Below are 20,128 nucleotides of genomic sequence, written 5' to 3' on the forward strand. Positions count from 1 at the left end.
TGATATAATTAGGAAAATATCACATTGACATTCTGCACAACTAACTCTATCACCAGAAACAAGAAATGATACCTTGTTTCAGATTTCCAGGACAATTGAAAAGCATTCAGATTGTTTCAATAATAAATTGAATTATTATTATTTCGCTCAGCTGCCCATCTTTTTTGTGGCAACATTTCCAGCTTAGAAAACAAAACCTTCACACTTCAGACTCTCATTTTCCAAACTCCCTAACAACCTTAATCTGACAGGTTCCCACACAATTCAAAGTTGCACTCTCTATAGCGCAATAGAGCGACAAATCTTAGCATATACACATGAACAAGATGTTAGACTCGAGTTAGTAGTCATGAAAATAAAACGTGAAAAAAATCAGACCAATGGTGTCTAAGCACCTCACTAGTAACATTATGTATTGGAAGCTTTCAAACATTATCTGAGTCATCCACATACCTCTTCTCCAACTTAACCACAATACAGAGTGCACATTTCCAACCTCCAGCATGTATATACCTAACTTCTGCAGCTTACCTAGAGAATCACTGACTTCAGGTTATTTTGTATCAAGGAGCCCATGAAAAATTCTGCCAGCCTGTTTCCCAGCACTGGTATAGCTAAACACAGCTGAAGCTATTAAGAATTAGCTTAGATACCTCAAACATATAAGGGATTAATAGTTCTTTACCAGAATTCAGGAGGTCATGATCAGTGGCACAGAGTCTAGTTGGAGCACTGTAACTAGGGTGTTCTCCAGGGATTAGTACTGGGTTTGGTCCTGTTCATCACCTTAATCAGTGACCTAGACGAAGGGATGGAGTCAATCTAGAGTAAGTTCACAGACAATACAAAGCTGTGAGGAGTAACTGACACAGAAGTCTGCGCCGGCAGTTAAGCGAGACCTGGACAGACTGTGAGTTGGATAGAGAGGACCCTGATGAACTTCAGCAAGAACAAGGGTAAGGTCCTACACCTGAGAGGAGTAATCACATGCATCAGTACTAGTTAAGGGCAGACCTGCTGGAAACAAGCTCTGAAAAAGATGATCCAAGGATGGGGTTGGCCTGGTGGACAGCAGGTTGACCTTGAGCCAGTGCATCTGTGGCCAAGAAGGCCAATGGTATATTAGGGTGCATCAAGAAAAGTGCAGCCAGTAGGTTGAGGGAAGAGATCGTTCCCCTCTACTCTGCCCTGGTGAGGCCACATACGGAACACTACATCCAAATCTGGGCTCCTCAGTTCAAAAACTTCTGCAGAGAGTCTCTGTGGCCAGCAGAGGGACACAAAGAAGATGCGGGGCCTGGAGTGCCTCCCATACAACAAGGAAAGGCTGAGAGATCTGGGTTTCATCAGACTGGAGAAGAGAATGCTGAGAGGGGAGCCAAGCCAATGGGGGCAGACTTTTTTCAGTGGTACACAGCAATAGAAGAAGGGGTAATGGGCACAAACTGCAACACAGGAAGCTCCACACACACACACACAACGAAGAACTTCTTTACATTGAGAGTGACAGAGCACTGGAACAGGCTGCCCAGACACGTGGTGGAGTCTCCTGCTCTGGAGATATTAAAGACCAGTCTGGACACCTTCCTGCTCAACCTATTGTAGGAAACCTGCTTCAGCAGGAAAGGTGGACTCAATCTCCAGAGGTCCCTTCCAACCCCTACAATTCCACGATTCTAAGCAGACATGTTTAGGTATTGTTATCTTACACTGCCTATGAAACATCCTCCCATCAACTTCAGCCTCTAATTTGTTGTTAAGAGGTGACTGAAGATTTCTAGTCAGGAGTTCATTTTAGAAGAGTGCTTATGTAGTAAAGTCAAATTAAAACATAGTCTTCTGGGATTCATCTAATTAATTTGTTGCCTCTAATGGCTTCTCACAGAGCCAGCCCTCCAGCAATGGATCTTGAAGCCAGATGACTGTGCCACACTTTTCACTTTCTCCCTGTTACGTCAGGTAGTGGCTTTGTATAAAAAGAACACAAGTAAAAAACATGATACAAAGATTTAGCTCTAAAAGATAGTGCAATTTATTCACAAATTGTGAATGAAAACTAAGCTTAGATCAGTAAAGCTTCCTTAGATATTTAAACCACGGCATACCTTATGAAAATTATATAGGAGGGCTGCTCCAAACGTAATGCCTCCTATGTTACTATGTTGGCCTGTAGCATTGGAGGCAGATGTTGATGGTATAGCAGTAGAGGTTGAACCTTCCCATCAATATTCTCTTATGTTTTGTTGCCGTGTGACAGATAGCAGCAGAGGGCTAATCAAACTAGATGGCATCTGACATGGAAGGGTATGTGGAGTAAATGGGCAGAACTGAATTCCTCCATGCAGAAGAAATGGCACCTGTTAACAACCACCAACGCCTGCCAAACATTTATAGAGTCCAAACAGTGGATGCGAGCACAGTGAGGTGGTGGGTGGCACATTTCAACAGTGGCAACAGCAATGTGGAAGACAAGCTATGTTCCAAAACCACCACACAGATATATATATATATATATATATATATATTTTTTTTTTTTTTACAAGCATGGCATACAAACCCTTGTTCTTGGCTGGCAAAAATGCATAACTAATGGTGGAGACAATGTTGAAAAACAAATGTTTTTTTTGCGGAGAACTTGATCTATCTAGAGTGCTATTGTGCTCTTTGAATCTGATGTAGTTCCCATGGAAAAAGGAGGAAGCATAAATGTCAGAGAAACCTACGTATGTAAGAAGGAACGCACTCTTAAACAGTTTCCCCCAACTTTTCTGAAGACATTGCTCGTACAAGATTTTCAAGTAGAGACATCTATGCTTTCTACATTTTCTTTAACATGAAACTTAAAATCATTGTCAAGGTAGAAATCACAATTTGTAAAGCTAGACAATGCCTTGAGACCTGCAGTATAATTATTAGATTGTTGTTTGATAGTATTGTAACATAATTAGCCACAATATGCAAGTAATTCCAATGTTACTGTGAGACCTCATATACATATGGCCTACTGCATACCCTATATTTTAAAGACATGTACAGTGTTTTAAACAAAAGGAATATGACTGCAGTTTGTACTCCTGACAGATCTACGTGCTCCTGTTCTACAGTAGCTATCATTCAACCATTCACACATCTCAGAGACTGAGCAGTTTTCCTTCAGGCTGCAATGACAGCCTCAACTCTCGCAGAATAACTGTGCCAAGTTCTGTGCTTATCTAGTCAGTTTACTGAGACACCGCACTGTTTCCACGCCCAGTGATCTTAATGGCACTAAATATAAAGTACCAAGTTCCTTTCCAGAAGACCTCAGAATACTTTAAACAACATAAATTTGTTTTCATCGCATTACTGTATCCACAATACTGTCCATGGTTTTATGCACGTACCCCAAATGCAATTTCGTATGGCACCATTTTATGTTCCTCATGAGAGATCCACCTGTGTATGTACTACTGCAACATTACCAGTGCTGTACGGCATGTCCAAGAAAAGTAAACATTTTCTGTGTTTTCTGATGACATAAGTTAGGGATATAAAATTACTGATACATGGAATTAAATGAGGAACAAGACTTCATTTCAACTTCAAGAGATGCTTCATTACCCCACTGGACTACAGCCTTAATTTCACAAAGCAAGTCATTTTTAGAGTCACTAGAAAAAAGTTCTTAGATATGCAAACAAACAACATTTGGATTTTATTGCATAATCAATTTATCTGATAAGAAAAGCATGAGAAATGCTAAACACTTCATGTGTTAAGGCCAAATACTCAAAGCTTGCTGACACAACTCCAATTCCACCTGCAGAGCATTTCAAACTGCATTTTTGTTACCAGAAAGTTTCTCAGTTTAGCACACAAAAGGATTAGTTCTCAGCTCAAATGCACTGAATGAACATCACCCAAAGGATGCTCATACTGAAAATTCAGAACTGAAGGCAATCCTGGGTCTACTCTGGATTCAAAATGGCTCAGCCAAAAGGAGTGAAGTTGCTAAGTCTTGCACAGAGTCCTCATTTCCATTTTCTGTGTTCTCTCACCTGCTCTGGTGAGCCAACAAGGATGGCAACTGGGATGCTAACTAGTAGTAGCTATTCTAACTTGAGATAATGCAATTCATCCTAGGGACATTTTAGTTCAACTGAAAAATACTGACAGAAAAAACTATGCTGAGCCTTACTGACCTCTTAGCTTTTTATTTTCACTTATAAAATAGCTCCTAATGACGCTAGACATAGGAAAGGGATTACCTTGGTCAGCTGTAGATTTTCAATTAGTTAGCCACATAATATTCTGGTGTTAAGGCAAAAAGAATATGAGACTCAGAATTGATTTTATCCATCAGGCTTTAAAATTCAACACATAAGATTTGATTTTGTTTGCTTTGAAACTATTACACCTTAAAATTGCATTTCCTCATGGAGGCACAATACAGTGGTTTTTTATTGTATGCATAGCTAAAAAGTAATCAAGTAGTACATAGAGATGTTTCAGAAGCTTAGATAAGTGACATCAGCTTGTTCATCTCCCTCATTGCACATTTTTAGTAACAACTTAGAGCAATCTTTCACACAGAATGGTAAATGACCCCATTGCAAAGTCTGATTAATACTCAGAGCCTACCCATGAAGGTATTAGTGTAAAAAACATTAATATACTATACATGCACGTATATATATTTCCATGTATGAAGAAGGGCACACGTATATAAGACTGATATTTCACAGGAAACTGAAGGTTAGTGGAACTCTTGGATGTGAAGATGAAATAAAAGTTACCTTAGAAACCAGTTGGTTTTTCTTAACACTGCTACTCAAAGATGAGCCTCCTGATGGCACACTACGAAAAAGAAGATGCTGTTAACCTCTAGTTATTACAACTGCCACTTCCATACCTGACAGGCTTTTTATAAACCTCTCTAATCAGCTTACCTTTGACCGCTCACCACCTGTAATAAGGGAACACGGGATGGCACACATAATTTTCGGCTGCTTTTTGACTCCCACCTCCGCAGGCGATTTGAAGCACTAACACGGGAGGGAGCTACTTATTTTCACGAGGTGGCCGTGCAGCTCATTCAGCACACGGGACAGCAGCAGTACCGGTGCTCCAAACGCACCAGCACGGACAAAGCTCAGAGCCCCACCGCCGTCACATGCAGAGCCCGCAGCTCCGCTCACAGCGGCACGCCGCGCCGCCCGGCACGGGGCACACGCAGGGCCTCGCTGCTATCGCTACTCACGCCACCAGGACGCAGTAATCCGCCACAGGAGCGGAGCTGCAAGGCGCCGTTACCCGCGGCGGAGGCCGAGCGCGGGCCTGATCGAAAGGCGGCAGCGAAGCAGAGCCCGCGCACGCGCGCAATCCTTCCTAGGCGCGCAGGAGGCGCCTTTGTAAGGAAGGGCCGCGGCGGCGCGCACCGCTCCCCCCGCGTCCCGCCGGGGGCGGGGCGCGCATGCGCAGAGCCGAGGAGCGGCGCGTTCCTGCCTCTCCGTACTACCCGCAAGTTCCCCCCCCCACCCCGAGGCCGTTTAAAGGCGGCGGCGGCGGCGCCCCGCGCCTATTGTGGAGCGGCGGCCGCACCGGCACCGCCACGCGTCGTCCCTGCGTGTCTAGCGGAAGCGCCGGCGCCATGTACCGCTACCTGGGGGAGCAGCTGGCCGCTCGCCTGGCCGGCAGCGCCGTGCTGGCGGGCGCGGAGCCGGGCGGGCCGGTGGCGGCGGCGGCCGGGGGTGCGGCGGCGGCGGCGTGGGGCGGGGGTCGCTGCCCGCGGCGGCATTACTGCGAAGCGGCCAACAAGGAGGACGACCCCAACTTCTTCAAGATGGTGGAGGGCTTCTTCGACCGCGGCGCCAGCATCGTGGAGGATAAGCTGGTGGAGGGGCTGCGCACCCGCGAGAGCATGGAGGAGCGGCGGCACCGCGTCCGCGGCATCCTGCGCATCATCAAGCCCTGCAACCACGTGCTCAGCGTCTCCTTCCCCATCAAGCGCGACAACGGCGAGTGGGAAGTGATCGAGGGCTACCGGGCGCAGCACAGCCAGCACCGCACCCCTTGCAAAGGAGGTGAGAGCCGCGCCGCGCCGCCCCGCGCGGGGCCCCGAGCTCGGGCTGCCTCGGAACGCGCCGTGCTGAGGCCGGGGGAACGGGGGAGGTGGACGCGGTGGCGGGCCCGGCCCGGGCGGCGGTTAGCGCCGGAGCTGCGGGGCCCGTTATCGAGAGCAGCGCCCCCGTCCTTGCGGCACAGTCTGCCCTGCTGACGCGGCTCCCCCCTTCGTAACGTCCCGCACAACCCGCGGCGGTGGCTGACCGGGTTGCCCGCAGCACGCCGGCCTGCCCGGCTGCCCTCTCTGTCAAACACCGGCGGCTGAGCTGTCATTGCCTACGCTACGCTTGTTTGCTGTTGCTGTTCACACAAAGCCCTTTTCGGTACTGCCTGTGTTACTCCTGAGAGCTGCGGGCGGGTAATGAAGCACAGTTCGGGAGCAAATGAAATTATAAGATGCTATTTAAGATCTGACATGACGTATTGGAAGCTATCGGCGCTGCTCAGAACCGGAGGAATGTTTGTTTTCGCAGTGAAGAATTACAAAACACTCTGCACGTGAACAAACAACCAATTTGGCTATCAGTTACCCTCTGTTCCACATCAGCATCTCTATAAATCCTCAGCAGAATTCCCTGATTTTCAGCAGCGTCTCTTAAGCCTGTCTGCTGTGAGCCTGGAGCCAGCACTGGAGCGTGTGTGGAAAGTTACAGCTGTGCCCTGCGGGCTGTGGTCCATGGCTGCTTCCTCAGTCCAGTAGGCTCCTGGATTTACTGCTTGATGCTATGGACAACTGTTCTTCTTGCAGTCTCAAATAAGATCCAAAAGATGCAAGAAGTAAATAATGCGGCTCGAGACATGATTCTCATGCACTGAAAACTTCAAGGCAGTTAGAAATCACAGCTAAGGAAAATAGCCAGCCCTAAGGGTTTGTCTTTATTCTCCCTGTGCCATTCCACACCGTGGGTTAAGGAAGGAGTTGACAGTGATGTTTTCTTTACCCTCTATTCAATGCAGTGCGATTGCAAATGGATTTTACCTTCCAGTGCTGTGTAGGGATTTGCTTATTATCAGATGACAGACCTGGATTTATAGTTTATTTAAACAGGACGTGAGATACAGTACGTGTAGATAGGCTGCTTGAAACCTGCTATTAAAGAGGTGTGCAAACCAGAAACATTTCTTAAGCTGCTAGGAAAAGAGGTGATAAAGTTATTTCTGCATCCGTCTGGAGTGCACCAACCATGTGAGTTTTTGTCTAAAAGTGATTTTAAAACTAGAATCTTGGTAGATTCCACAGGAGGGAAAAAAAAATACACAAAGCCCAGTGCACTGTAACTCAAACTCCCTAGTATGAAATGGAAAAACTTGCTGCAGTGAGTGTCCCACGCACTGAGTCCAGAGTACAGCCTAAGTGATTCGCACCAGCAAGAAGCAGCAAGGGACATAAGGTCACCTTTTAAAAGAAGGGGGTGAGCTGGCAGCTGGAAGACTTTCAGAGCAGTAGGAGTCGCACAGCTCCTAATATCACTGATGCAGGCTTGTGAAGTTTGGCTTTGCACTTAGTGTGAAGTAGCTTGATCAATTGTTCCCCATACCACAGGTTATGTTTTTAAGGACATATAATTCGTACTGAGCCTTTATTTAACAGCTAGGTAATCACTAGCAAATCAATACTCTTTGTCATCTCTGTCACTCTTTGAAGAAGCACTATACTTCTCATCTTCCTTGCATTCCTGGAGCTTGAGATATTGTACAGTTGTACAATTGTAATTGGATTTAGGTTTGCATCTTCAGGGACCTCTACGGAAAAAGTACATGGTATGCATATTAATAAGCTTTGATGAATATTAAATACCATTGTTTGCAGCTTAGACAGGTGATGGAAGAACACTTGAAGATTCAAGTGTGAGTGCAGGAAATAAAGGATTTTAAAATTTTCAAGGTTGTTGTCTAGTTTTACTCCTTATTTCTGGACACACATCCATACTAAAATTCTTCATGAATGATTGTATGACTTCTGTGTACTTTCTTGTTTGTGTTCATTCACAGATTTAACCAGGAACTAACCAAGAGAAACTGTAAATCAAATACTTTTTAAAAATTATTATTTAAATACTATAAACCTGGAGAGAGCTCAGTTATTGGGGGAACAGAGACTGAATTATTTGCACTTTAAGCAGCGCCTTACCATTTCTACCGAACACCTATGTTTATAGCTTAGCACTGTAGCCATTAGAATCTTTTTTCTTCAGTTACTGATGTCATCTTCAACTTTTTTTGTCTGTACTTTCACCCCTTGGTGAAACCTCAAACCCTGCCTAGTAGTCCACTAGAAAGTGCCAAACTCCTTAAAGTTGACCTTTATAAAGCAGATTCAAAACTCGTAGCGCATGCAGGTGATGCATGCCAGTAGAAACTACTGGTCATGCATACCTCCTCCTGTGGTCATTTCTGTTGCCTGCAATTAGGCAGAACTCAGCAGAGCAAATGTCATAAGAGGCTTGCCTTGAAAGTCAGGGTCCTGAGCAGGTGACTGGCCTGGTGCAGAGATGGAATGGCAGAGCACACGGGTTGGGCTGGATGATGGCAAATTCAAGATCAGCCCTAAGTTTTTCTGTAGACAAACTTCTGTACCTCAATGGAATCTTGGCTGTCACGTTCCTGAACAAGCATGATGCTCTTAATGGCCTACTTCTAACATCCTAATACACATTTAATATTATAGGAAATTATTTAATAGCTTACTTAATCTCCCTCTCCCACCAAGTGGGTCTAGAAACACAAGCCAACTTGATTGCGTCAGACACTGTCACTGCACAGCACTGCATGTAGCCCTTCTCTGGGCCAAGAGAAGCAGTTTTAGGAAGTCTGTGTTTGTAACTTTGTTATTTGTTTTTCACATCGCTGAGAGAGAGAAAATAGAAATAACTTTCTGCATCTTGTAACACTTAATTTTTAGATAAAATAATTCTCGACTCTGAGAACTGCAAATCTTTGCAACTCGGAAAGGTAGCAATTCTTTTTCTTTTGACAGGCTTCTCTCCTGTGCTTTGGAATCTTTCCAAAACGGTCACAAATTTAAGCGATAGATCTCACAATACTCAAATCTAGGGTTTAAACACTCCGTTTTCTGCAAGTGAGCTGTTAGCTGGACTAGAAACTGATTGAGTACCTCCACATCCCATTGAAAACATATTACAGAAACACAGAACTGTAAGGGTTGGAAGGGACCACTGGAGATCAGAGTCCAACTCCCTTGCTAAAGCGGGTTCCCTATAGTGGGTTATGCAGGATGCAGGAAAGCATCCAGGCAGGTCTTGAGTATCTCCGAAGAAGGAGACTCCATGGGCTGTCTTGGCAGAAGCTTTTCCTCACGTTCACGTGGAGCTTCTTTTCTTCCACTTTGTACCCACTACCTCTTGACCTGTTCCTGGGCACCACCAGAAGGAGCCTGGCCCCATCCACTTGCCACCAGTCCTTCAGATATTCGTGGACACGAGCAGTTTTCTTGCATGGAGCATTGCTAAGACGGGACTAATGCTCATGGTAGCTGGATCCATGCAGTGGGTCAGATTATTCTTTCCCTTGCTTATGTAGTGACTTGCATGCTAGTGGCCGGAATTAACAGGAAACCACAGCTGCTCTTATTCATTGCACTGACAGCTGGCTGAAGAACTAAAACAAAACAAATAGAGTACAGGAAACGAAATGGCTGAATACAAATGACTCCATTGAAAAGTATCCACACAGTTACTATTTAAAATAATGAATCTTTGTAAATAATTTTATCAGGTTCTGAGGAAGGTATACAACTGGTTAAGCTACTTTTTCATGTGTCTGCTGACAACTGTTTTCCTTCATAGGTTAGCATGAAGGACTAGATTAGTGAAAGTAACCACTGTGCAAATACGAGTAAGCTTATTGAGTTCCTACCTACTCAGTAGTATGGAACTGATTCCATGTTTGCTAGGCAGCACTTACTGTGGAGATACAGCTATAAAATGGTTTTAAAATTTTTAAAGCCTTTTCACATTAGCTGACTGCACAACAGACCTCTTATCAATGAAACCAAATAAATCCGAGTTGGGAAACAACCTACCTTTTGTTTGTGCTCACCCAACTTGCCCCGAGTTTTATCTGCTTCCTCAGTTCAGAAAAATTTTAAAATCTTCAGTTCCAGGGTAGATTCTGACTTCCACTTCTATAGGGGTTTCAAAAAATTTTGTCATATGTTACTTTAAAATTCTGTTTATGATCTGTATTAGAATACAGATGATCTATTTCACTTGCTCAGTTGACTTGGAGTCGGAGAAATCTGATGATTTTTTACATGGTGCTGCTTTGGCTGGTTCATGGAAGGAGATTTTTCAGTATTACAGAACTATCCTATTTTCTGGTTTTGGCAGCTTTTCTTCTGCCTATCAGCATTTTTCCTTCTTACTTGTCCCAAGTTCATGTTAATGAGTTTCGTACTGCATAAGGTGACATCTATTTGTCTTACCTTTGCTGCAGTTTCTTCATTGCAGCAATCTATAGCTGTATAGTCAATGGATATACAGATGGTATGGTATATCCAGGAGCTTGGCTAACGTAATTGTTATATTGGAGTAAGGAAAGAAAGTCACTCACCCTATCCTGGGCTCGCAAAATAAACTCCTTAAAATAAGTTTATATTTTATTATTTTAAAATAATAAAATCCTTTCCCACTGGCTGTCAGCTCTTAAATGGCTCTAGGAGAGGTGCAGCCAGGCTCCACCCCTTCCTGCAGCACAGGTGAATTGCCTTCACTTGTGCTCCCGTGGCTGACTCATTGCTCGCCTCAGGTGATCAATCAGAGGTTCAGGCCATGATTCAGCAGCCCCATACAATGGCTAAAGCTAATCTCAGCATCCAGTCACCAAACAGCTGCAGTTATGCACATAACCTTGTTTGAACAGTATGCATAGATGCTGGTAGCCTTGTCTGCAACAGACCAGTACAATCCCTTGTGGTGGCTTGGCTGCCATGGTTTACTCCCCTAAGAGGGAAAAATAAGGGATAGTAATGTAAGGCACCTTTACTTCAGTTTTACTTCAACCATGTTGATCTGGGGTTGCTTTGCTATTTTGCTTGAAAGTCCTGAGGTTGTATCTTCGTCCCAATTGGTCTTAGAGGATAAGATATAGAAATGAACAATAAACAGACCATCAGCAACCTGAAATAAACCATGGAAACAGGTCTAATTTTGAAGTAATCTGAAAGTTAAACAAAAAAAGGGTAATTAGCCTAACCCTGGTAACACTTGCAGTGTTAGAGCTAAAGCTTATACAAGCGCCTTATTTTCTGTGTTTCTGTTTTCTTATTGTAGGATAACAAACTTTTAAATTAGACTAGTAATGGATATGTAGATAAATCGAAGAACAAAATAAAAAACAAAAAACCCCAGGATAAGGAATGTGCAGCCTATGCTTTTGCTGTCCTTTTCTAACCTAGTATTTTTCAGTGGACCGTTAGCACTGTTTTTTTTTGCCACTGATACTCCAGTAACAGGCTATACCTCCTTCTGGTTTTTAATCTTTCTAGTCTCTGCTTTCTCACGCAGTTATCTCCCACAGTTTGTGTAGTAGCCAGCTTTGTCCTTGATTTAAATAGTTGTTTTCCCTCGCTACTGTTGGCTCCTTGTCTATTTATAGAGAAAGCGCTCAGCTCTGGGCTTGCTGGATAAACACGTGGGGGAGTGAGGAAGGGAAACCTCTCGCCTGAGTTTCCCTCATGTTCTCTGGGTCATCCAGGCAGGTATTCTATGCATCTGATTTGCATAAATTGCGTCAGCTCCACCTCATTAGGATCTAGACTCTTAAGCACAGCGTAGAGTCTACCTGCTTCGTGCCAGCACTGGCTTACTGTTTTGCAGCTCCGGTGGCATCTGAGCTGCCATGGCCAGCCTGTTATTTCCGCCCACTGCACACACCCATGCTGATAGTATTAATGTCTGCATGGAAGCAGTGTCACTGCCTCTCCCTATGTCAGTCCTTACCTACCACTTCGTTGTCCTTAGTGCAGCTGGATGGACAACCTCATCCTTTAGGTAGTGCTGAGGTAGCTCTGTAGATAAGATCCAACCTTCTAGCAGTATTCTGCATGTATTCTTTCAGGTAGGATGTGCCTGCCCAGTGTTAGACAACATTTGCTGTATTCACCTTTCAAAATGCAATATCTTACTAGTGCCCTCAGAGGCTTGTTGTAATACAGTATTCTTGATTTTTCTCTGCACAGAATGAAATAAACGTACATGCATGTATGTTTATACACATTTCAAGTAATAGAACAGCTTGTTAATAGTACACAGGGAGCTGTATACTGACGAGTTCTGCCTGGTTGAGTACCTTAATGCTCACTGAAGAAATGCTCTTGAGCAGATCAGAATGGTGGGAAGCATCTCCCCTGCCCCAGGTTGGAGCTGGTTAATGCTGCATGTGAAGAACCAAATACTCCTCCCTTGGCAGTTAGTGAATTGAATTTAGGGATGAGTAATTCTTGCAACTGATTGTTGAACAATATTCTTATTTTCCAGCACTGAATTACTCATCCTGCTTTGTTAGAGATTTGTCTGCAATTTCTTAGTCTTCCATAATTACTAATTTGTCATTGTACTGTTTACCACACTTTTCATATGGTTAAATAAGGTTGAGTAATTTCTTTATAGGGAAGGCTAAAAGGATTGCTGGTATTTGGACTTAGAGAAATGTACTTTTTTTGAAAGAGCTTAAGGATTGCCTAGAAGATCTGTTTCTACTGTGTTATATATATATCCTTGTAGCTAATACGCAGTGTTTGAAATCAGTACATTCCATAGTCTCATTTGTTTACTTCCCAAACATACTTCCCAAACATCTCTAGATTATGTATATGAAAGTCATATACATAATCTAGAGATGAAGAACTAAGGCACTGCAATAAACGCTGGAGTTGCTTTACGGATTCTGTGGAGTAGTTTTAACAGCACGGGCATTCTTAGTGAATCTCTAGATGTGGTGTCAGCCTCTGGGTGGGGTCAGATGAGCTGTTAACTCACATAGCCACTGCAGAAACCAGTGTTGCTGAGTGGGAGAATAATACAGCCATAGCGACTCCTAAAAAAGTTTCAGACGAGATCGTAAGGCTTGTTCAGCTGCGTGCTGTATAGATAGTATAGGATGGCTCTGTCCCGAAATGCCTGCTGTGATGAGCAAGCATTTTGCAGACAGACGCAGAGCACCATATGAACAAGAGTACTGACCTGTAAAATACCCACTTAAGTTTCAAAGCTCAAATGATAATTACAACCAGAAGAGAACACTGAAGTCAGCGCAGGACAAAAGCCTCTGCTAGGCAAGAATAATTCAAACTGAGATAGGAATCTGTTCCGTGTTGTGGTGAAGCTGAGAGACTTGCTAAGATTAGCTCAGTGCAGGAGGTGCAGCTCTCTGAGTGTTTTGCTTGGTTGCTATGGCAATGCTTTAGTTTTGAGACTTGGCTTTGAGTGCTTCATGCTCATTAGTGGTAAGAGCGTATGTTGGCACTATCATTTGTCATCGCTGATCAGGAAACAATGACACCAACTTTAAGTGTGCGGTATTACATTTAAACAGACCCTTAGGCATGATAGAAGAGCAGTAATCATCCTCCAGTAGTTGATGATTCTGTATGCAGCATTTACTAAGGCAGCGTAACACGTGCTGAGTGTGACGGAACGGGCTGGAATCTATACAACATAAAATCTAGGAGGGTGTGGAGACTTCTTTAAAAGAAAAAGATCTTTGTTGCATGCCTGTTGGTACAGACCTGCTAATTAAAACGGTAACTGACTTCTATAATCACAGCGTCCAAAATGCAGTCATGCTGATAATTACTGCTTTGACATTTGTTTCAGAAAGTACCGTACTTTGAGAACTTTGCTACCTCTTTTTGGCTAAGTGAAGATGAATGCGTGATATCTAAGAATCTAACTTTATAGCATAAGCAAAATTTACTGTGACCAAAGTAAGCTTTGGGCTCAGTGCAGGAGGTAATCGGGTGGAGTGTATCTCCACAATACAGGTCAGAAAATGGAAGCTTTAAAAGCTAAAACAATGCAGAGCCTGACCTTTCTGCTGACCAGTAATGAAACAACACTAAAATGAAAATATTTCCTCATATGGAATGTCTCGCGCATAGAAAAACAAACTCGGGCTTAGCACGCTGTTTAATTTCTTGGGGTGGGGCAAGGAAGGAGAATTCTTAACTAGAACAAGAATCTGTATGTTTTTGCAACGAAAAGTATTTTCCATGGCAGTGACTCATACTGTAACTGGAGGCTTTCTTCAAATTATGTTGTCTGGCTAGCTTGCTGTGAGAGCCCCAAGTTTCCAGTGACTTACTGTGTAGAACGTACTAGGGTTCAAAAACCAGTAAGGCTGTGTAGTGGTTACTTTCACTGCTCATGTATTAAGAGTCTTTAAAAGCAAACAAACAAAAAACAACCACAAAAACCCCACAATTTTTTATCCTCGTATGCGGTCCATTTTTAGAATCCGACTGTTGAATACATAGCAACACTGCCAAAAGAGCCATACAAATGAATGGCAATGCTCTACTCCTGCCAAATTAGGAAGCTGTCAAACTAAATTCCACTCACATCTAAATAGAACAGAAATTAAGTCTTTTATCTTTGTGCATCCCCTTGCATTTGGAATGGACAGCATTCTCAGATGCCTGGTTCTCATCGGTCCTACCAGCTTAGCACAGAAAACATCCTTGGTGAGAGGTGGGCCTGCTGCAGAAGAATGACAGCTCCTGAAAATTAGTACCTAGCCAAGCCATGAAGCAGAACAAACTGTTGGCACATCCTCAGTGTTATCCACCCATGCCACAGAGGGCAAGAACTTCCTGTCAGGGAACCTGAAATCCACACTGTGAGCTATACCTGACATCATAATAAAACATTTTAGCAGATAAACTAGAATAAAGTGCCTAGTGAAGTTGGTTCAAGTCAGATTTCCCTAGTCTCTCATTTACTACAGCAAACCATGTGACAAGCCATTTCAACTACAACTATTTAAGGCTCAATTCTGCTCAAAATATAAAAGGATAATTTCAGTCTCAATTCTAAAAGCTGTCCCTATTCTGATGGGTGACAAGTAGGCGTTTCAGATGAAAGCACATTGATACTTTATTAGCCTCGGGGCTTTTTCCCTAGTTCACTTGGTATAAAAGTTTAATGTTTGTTACAATAAAATTTACAGCAACCTGTGACTCTACTGCTACTAAACCAGAGCTTCTGCATGAGTCTTCAGTCAAACTACTCTTTGTTCACCTGTTCATACTGCATCCTCCACATGGAGCGTGAGGGAGCTAATCCCTCCTTTTGTACTTTGGTTCCCTGTTAAAACTGTACAAAACAGCTATCCTGAATTATTTAACCTCCCTGCTGATTCCATATATCACCAAAGGACACATTAGGTGCCTGCAGGAGTAGTACTGGCATCATTCTGGCAGAACAGCTTTGTGTACATAACCTGGTGAAGTCTGAGTAACTATGTGGGCTGAATCAATACACAACGTCCTGGTTCTGGTGGGGCAGGAGGGGCAGAGTTCATTCCTGCTTGGCAGGGTTTGGGGCTTCAGACTTTACTGGCTCCAGCCATTCCCTGGAGGAAACCTTCTGCAGAGCATACCTACAGGGCCAGGACCACCAAGCAGGACAGTCGGTGACACTGTGGAGTCTGCTCTTGCTCAAGGCTCCACAAAAGCTTAACCGCTCCTCTAAAAGATCAGAGTAAGACCTGCTACAAAAGCAGGTATGTTTTATCTTCAGCTGTTGTGGTGGACTTTAATAGATCCCATATTTCAAAGATTACTTCCTTTGAGAGAGGTTCCTGAACCTCAGAAGTAACACCTTCACATCTGCCTAAGTCAAAAACTCATTACTTCGCCTTTGGAGGCCACCCTTCCCCCATATACACACTAAATTTAAATTCTGTTCTGTAGAGGACTGGGCCTTTTTTTCCCAATTGAACAGGCTTAAAAAAAGCAGAGGTTGGCCCTCAGTTTTGAGCAGCACTCAGTTCCTCTGAAACTGGGATGGTTTCCAGATCATTCAGGCCTGGCTTTCATAGTGGCACAGTGCTTTAGTCTGGATAATGTATGCTGGCCTTTTTCACTCTTAAGGACCTGAACATGGTCTTCTCTTTACATAATAAGGAATTAGTGATGCCTTGTCCTAGCATCTAAAGGACACTCTGTGCCTGCTACAATCCACCGTGAAACTTGGCACGACCTACTGCCAAGAATTTGGGAAGCTGAGGGAGAAGAGAATAAATCCTCCAGAGTTTTGTTGTCTAGTTAGTGATGTAGGAGAAACTTGAATATAAGCTAACACAGCACTAGAAGTATTTTTTTTGTTTGTTTTTGCTGTCCCACAACATTGGACATTGTGCTGGTCCTAAATTTCATTTTTAGGCTTCTGCATATACACATCCTATCATTTTGGCTAGAAAATATTTTCCACTGCAACTACCACCATTTTAACATCAAATTCAATCTACTGGGGAGCTACAACCCATTTTTAGAAAATGAGCAAGAGTCAGGCAGGTGACAGGTCTCCCTGCCATTGTGTAATCGTTTCCTTCTAAGTTCTGAACAACTTTGAAGGCTGTGATCTCTTATTTTTTTGCACTCTCACTGCTGTCAACCCACAGCAATTTGTTTGAACTTGCACTGAGACTGTTTGTCAGCAAAGCTGCTGGAAGAGTAAGAGCAGGAAATACAAGCGAGGGCAGTCTTTCACACATTGTGGGGTGGGTGGCCTAGTCACACATGAGCTGGCTGGAATAGTTATTCCATCAAAATCTTTTGAACAGATTTGAATTAGAGGAGTGGCTTGCAGCTCTCTGTTACTTGGCAGCATCTAGTAGTCAGAGCTCTGATGCTACGTATGGTTTTGTTGGACCATAGCCAACACACGACAACTTAGCAGCTTGCATTACTCTAGCAAGTTCTTGATTTAAACATGTACTAGTAAGTTACATTCAGCTACACAGTTGATTTTGTATAAACAATGAATGAAGTGCAAAGCTAAAGATCTTAGAGAATGCTGGTGAGCCTTACCAGCCCCTCAAGAACTCTACTCTAGGTCATCGATCAGTGTGCTTTGTCTTCCTCTCAAGCTTGATTGCTTCTGTTAAACTACTTAACAGAATTGCTGAAGTCTTGAATTCTAGCTAAAAAATGGATAAATAAGTAGGAGAATGGAGGATCGAAGACTTAAAGCAGTTAATAAATACAGGCCTGGGGTTAACTTTCTCAATTTGTAAGTGTCTGTGAAGTTGTTCAGTGAATTCTCTTTTTTCCTCCTGTCCTCCGCAGGTATTCGTTACAGCTTGGATGTTAGTGTGGATGAAGTGAAAGCCTTAGCATCTCTAATGACATACAAATGTGCTGTGGTTGGTAAGTGATGATTTTTCAAGCAAAGACATAATCTTCAATTGCCATCAGCAGTGAAAAGCATCTAAAGGATTAAGTTTTAGACACTAATCTGATTAAAATATTTAGCAAGTTGGGAAACAAAAATATAGGGGCCAAAACAAATTGCATATATTCCTTCTGCTGTTACTGCTGACACCTAAGCTCAAATAAAGCTGCATTTTCATTTGCTAAGTCCAAATTCTGGTAGCTTCTTCCCTGTAAAAGTGCTTCTTGAATGTGTATCAAGCTCTTATTAGTAGGCTGCTAGTTTTAAGGGAACAGATAGAGGCTGTAAAGGATTCACACACAGAAGCTTTGGAGATGGAGGAGTGATAAACTTTTTTTTTTACAGGTTATAATGAATTACAATTCATGTGTGACTGCTAAAGTGTAGGGCAGGTTGGAGAGAATCTGTGCATTATCTGATTGTAAACAGTATCTCATTGAACATAGAGGTGCATCACTTAGGACTCCTAAATTTGAGATAAAACAGTAAAGTATAAGCTGTAGCACCTCCTGGAAACAAGTTAAGCACGAAACCTTGCAACATAGAAAATTCAAAACAACCAACTTTGGAATTTGAAAGACAAATTTCAAGCTGCCCTTGAAAGATTTCCTGTTTTTAATAGGACCCAGATCAGATTGTAGCTTACACTTGAAAAGACCTAAACATGGCAAAAACTCAATTCTCATCAGGAAAAAAAAAAACAAACATATTTGCTCACACATTATTGATGTGCTCTGCCTTTACTGTCAAAAAAATAAAATTATTTTCCTTCGCATTCCTGTAGATGTGCCATTTGGTGGAGCAAAGGCTGGTGTGAAGATCAATCCCAAGAACTACACAGTAAGCTTAATCATAGATGAAAAATAGTTAACTGCAGTACTGAAGCCTGCCAGCTTCAGTACTTCAGCTCCTACTGGCTCTAAGTGTATTACTGACCACTTGAAACTTCCTGCCACTTCTGCCTCTGCAGAGGCTGAGTTTAGCTTGTGCTTGCAATAGGTACAAAACAGATCTGTTTCCAAGGTTGGATCCTTCAGTTACTTAGTCATTACTTTTTTCCTCAAAGTCAGAAGAAGAAAACAAGTAATTTGGAACCTGATTAGTAACAATACCAACTTGAAAAAAAAAAAAAAAGCTCACATTTAATTGTTTCTAGAAAAGTTAGTGTTTCTCTTCATATTGACAAATAGTGTTATGCTTCATTAAACCTTTTAATGTATTGTTCCAGTGTAAATGGTAACAAACCTGGCTTATAAAAAGCTTATTACAGGCTTGCCTTCTTTCCCTAATTAAAGTAGCTTGCATACAAAAGATTCCTGAAGTAGATAGCAGATATTCTAAGCTCAGAAGTCTGTAAGGATTTGTGCAAAGTAATTAAATTGCATTGATTGCGTAACGTAACCCCCAGGCTGGCTATTGCTGTCACTAGGTATAAATCTCTCACATAGGATATCAGATTTGTGTGATGGAAATCTCTGCACAGGTGGTTCTTCCTGTGCTGCACTCCTAACTTGTCAAGGATCAGAATGTACAGAAAGAAAGTCAAACATTTCCTTGTACTGTCTGAATACCAAGGGTATGTTAGGAAAAGGCATATAAACTGTATAAGCAGCACATGAATCATCCTAAATTAAAAAAAAAAAAAAAAGAAATGTGTCTTGCGCATAGGCTTTAGCAAGTAGTTATGAACACTAATGATTTCTTGTAATGTTTATTACATTTTCTCTATAGGACAATGAATTGGAAAAGATCACAAGAAGATTTACCATGGAGCTGGCGAAAAAAGGTTTCATTGGTATGTTGCATACAATTTTTACTGTCAAGACTTAGGAATCTGATTTGTTGTTCATTAGGAGGAGCCACTAAACAATATGCTTAAATTCATTTGAGATCGGAAAATAATTTTGACGTAATAGTTCCAGCAAAATGCTGCCAGAAATTGAGTCATTGCAATTTAATTGTAAAATGAACTGTATTTAACTTTTCTTTGTGATCTTCATTTTGCTCTGAAAAGCCACAACAGCTGAGCTCACAGGATCCAAAATGACTCACATTTCTCTTAGAAACATCATAAAAGTTGTGACCAGACCTGTTGCAATGCGAATTTCTAGTTGTTCAAGTTGTTTCACTGTAACTGTCATCTCAGTTGAGGCTTTTGGCATACATCTGAGGAAACAGAGGAAGGAAGTGGAAGGTCCACATCAGAGAAAGTTGCTGACTTCACCCATGACAACCATAGGCTGCAGGGGAAACACAGGCAAGAAGTATAGGTGCCTGCTGTAACAGAACCTGTGGTTGTTGCTATGTAGTTTCCACAAGCCTTTTCCAAATACTTAGAAAACAACTTTGTAGAGACTGAGTTAGATTTAAGATCTTGCTGAGTGAGACATCTTAAATAGGTTGTGTAAATGCTAAATTTAGTTACCTAGAAAAAACAGAACTTGCTTCTATTGCAACAGATGTGTGAAAGTACTCTCAAAAGCCTAAGATGTAATGTCTCTCGAAAGACAAAAATCAAATGTGTACTACAGTGCAATGGCAAGGAGTGTCCTATCTTCAATTTTCAAATAAAAGTTATTAACTCAAGCAGATGCAAAAAAAATTCTAATGCA

At 42.5% G+C, this 20,128-nt stretch overlaps 2 protein-coding genes across 3 annotated transcripts in view; one reads left to right on the plus strand and one right to left on the minus strand.

The window, feature by feature from the left end:
* Positions 1–5,450, minus strand: part of SHLD2 (shieldin complex subunit 2) — a 36,365-nt gene extending 30,915 nt beyond the window's left edge. Inside the window, exons 1-2 of one of the 2 annotated variants that reach the window (XM_010714170.4) lie at positions 4,929–5,448; positions 4,776–4,836 (exon numbers count right to left, since the gene is read on the minus strand). The gene's annotated coding sequence lies outside the window, so the exon portion shown is untranslated. Of the gene's footprint in view, positions 1–4,775; positions 4,837–4,928 lie in introns of both variants that reach the window. The other variant, XM_010714172.4, reaches the window with a different exon arrangement.
* A 23-nt stretch (positions 5,451–5,473) lies between these two features.
* Positions 5,474–20,128, plus strand: part of GLUD1 (glutamate dehydrogenase 1) — a 30,737-nt gene continuing 16,082 nt past the window's right edge. The window contains exons 1-4 of the mRNA XM_085230102.1: positions 5,474–6,062; positions 17,411–17,491; positions 18,301–18,356; positions 19,248–19,311. Of these exons, the coding sequence (XP_085086228.1) occupies positions 5,630–6,062; positions 17,411–17,491; positions 18,301–18,356; positions 19,248–19,311 (634 nt within the window). The 5' untranslated portion in view covers positions 5,474–5,629. The remainder of the gene's footprint in view (positions 6,063–17,410; positions 17,492–18,300; positions 18,357–19,247; positions 19,312–20,128) is intronic.

The sequence above is a fragment of the Meleagris gallopavo genome, chromosome 8, assembly GCF_905368555.1.
Source record: "Meleagris gallopavo chromosome 8, MGAL_WU_HG_1.1, whole genome shotgun sequence".
NCBI classification, from domain to species: Eukaryota; Metazoa; Chordata; class Aves; order Galliformes; family Phasianidae; genus Meleagris; species Meleagris gallopavo.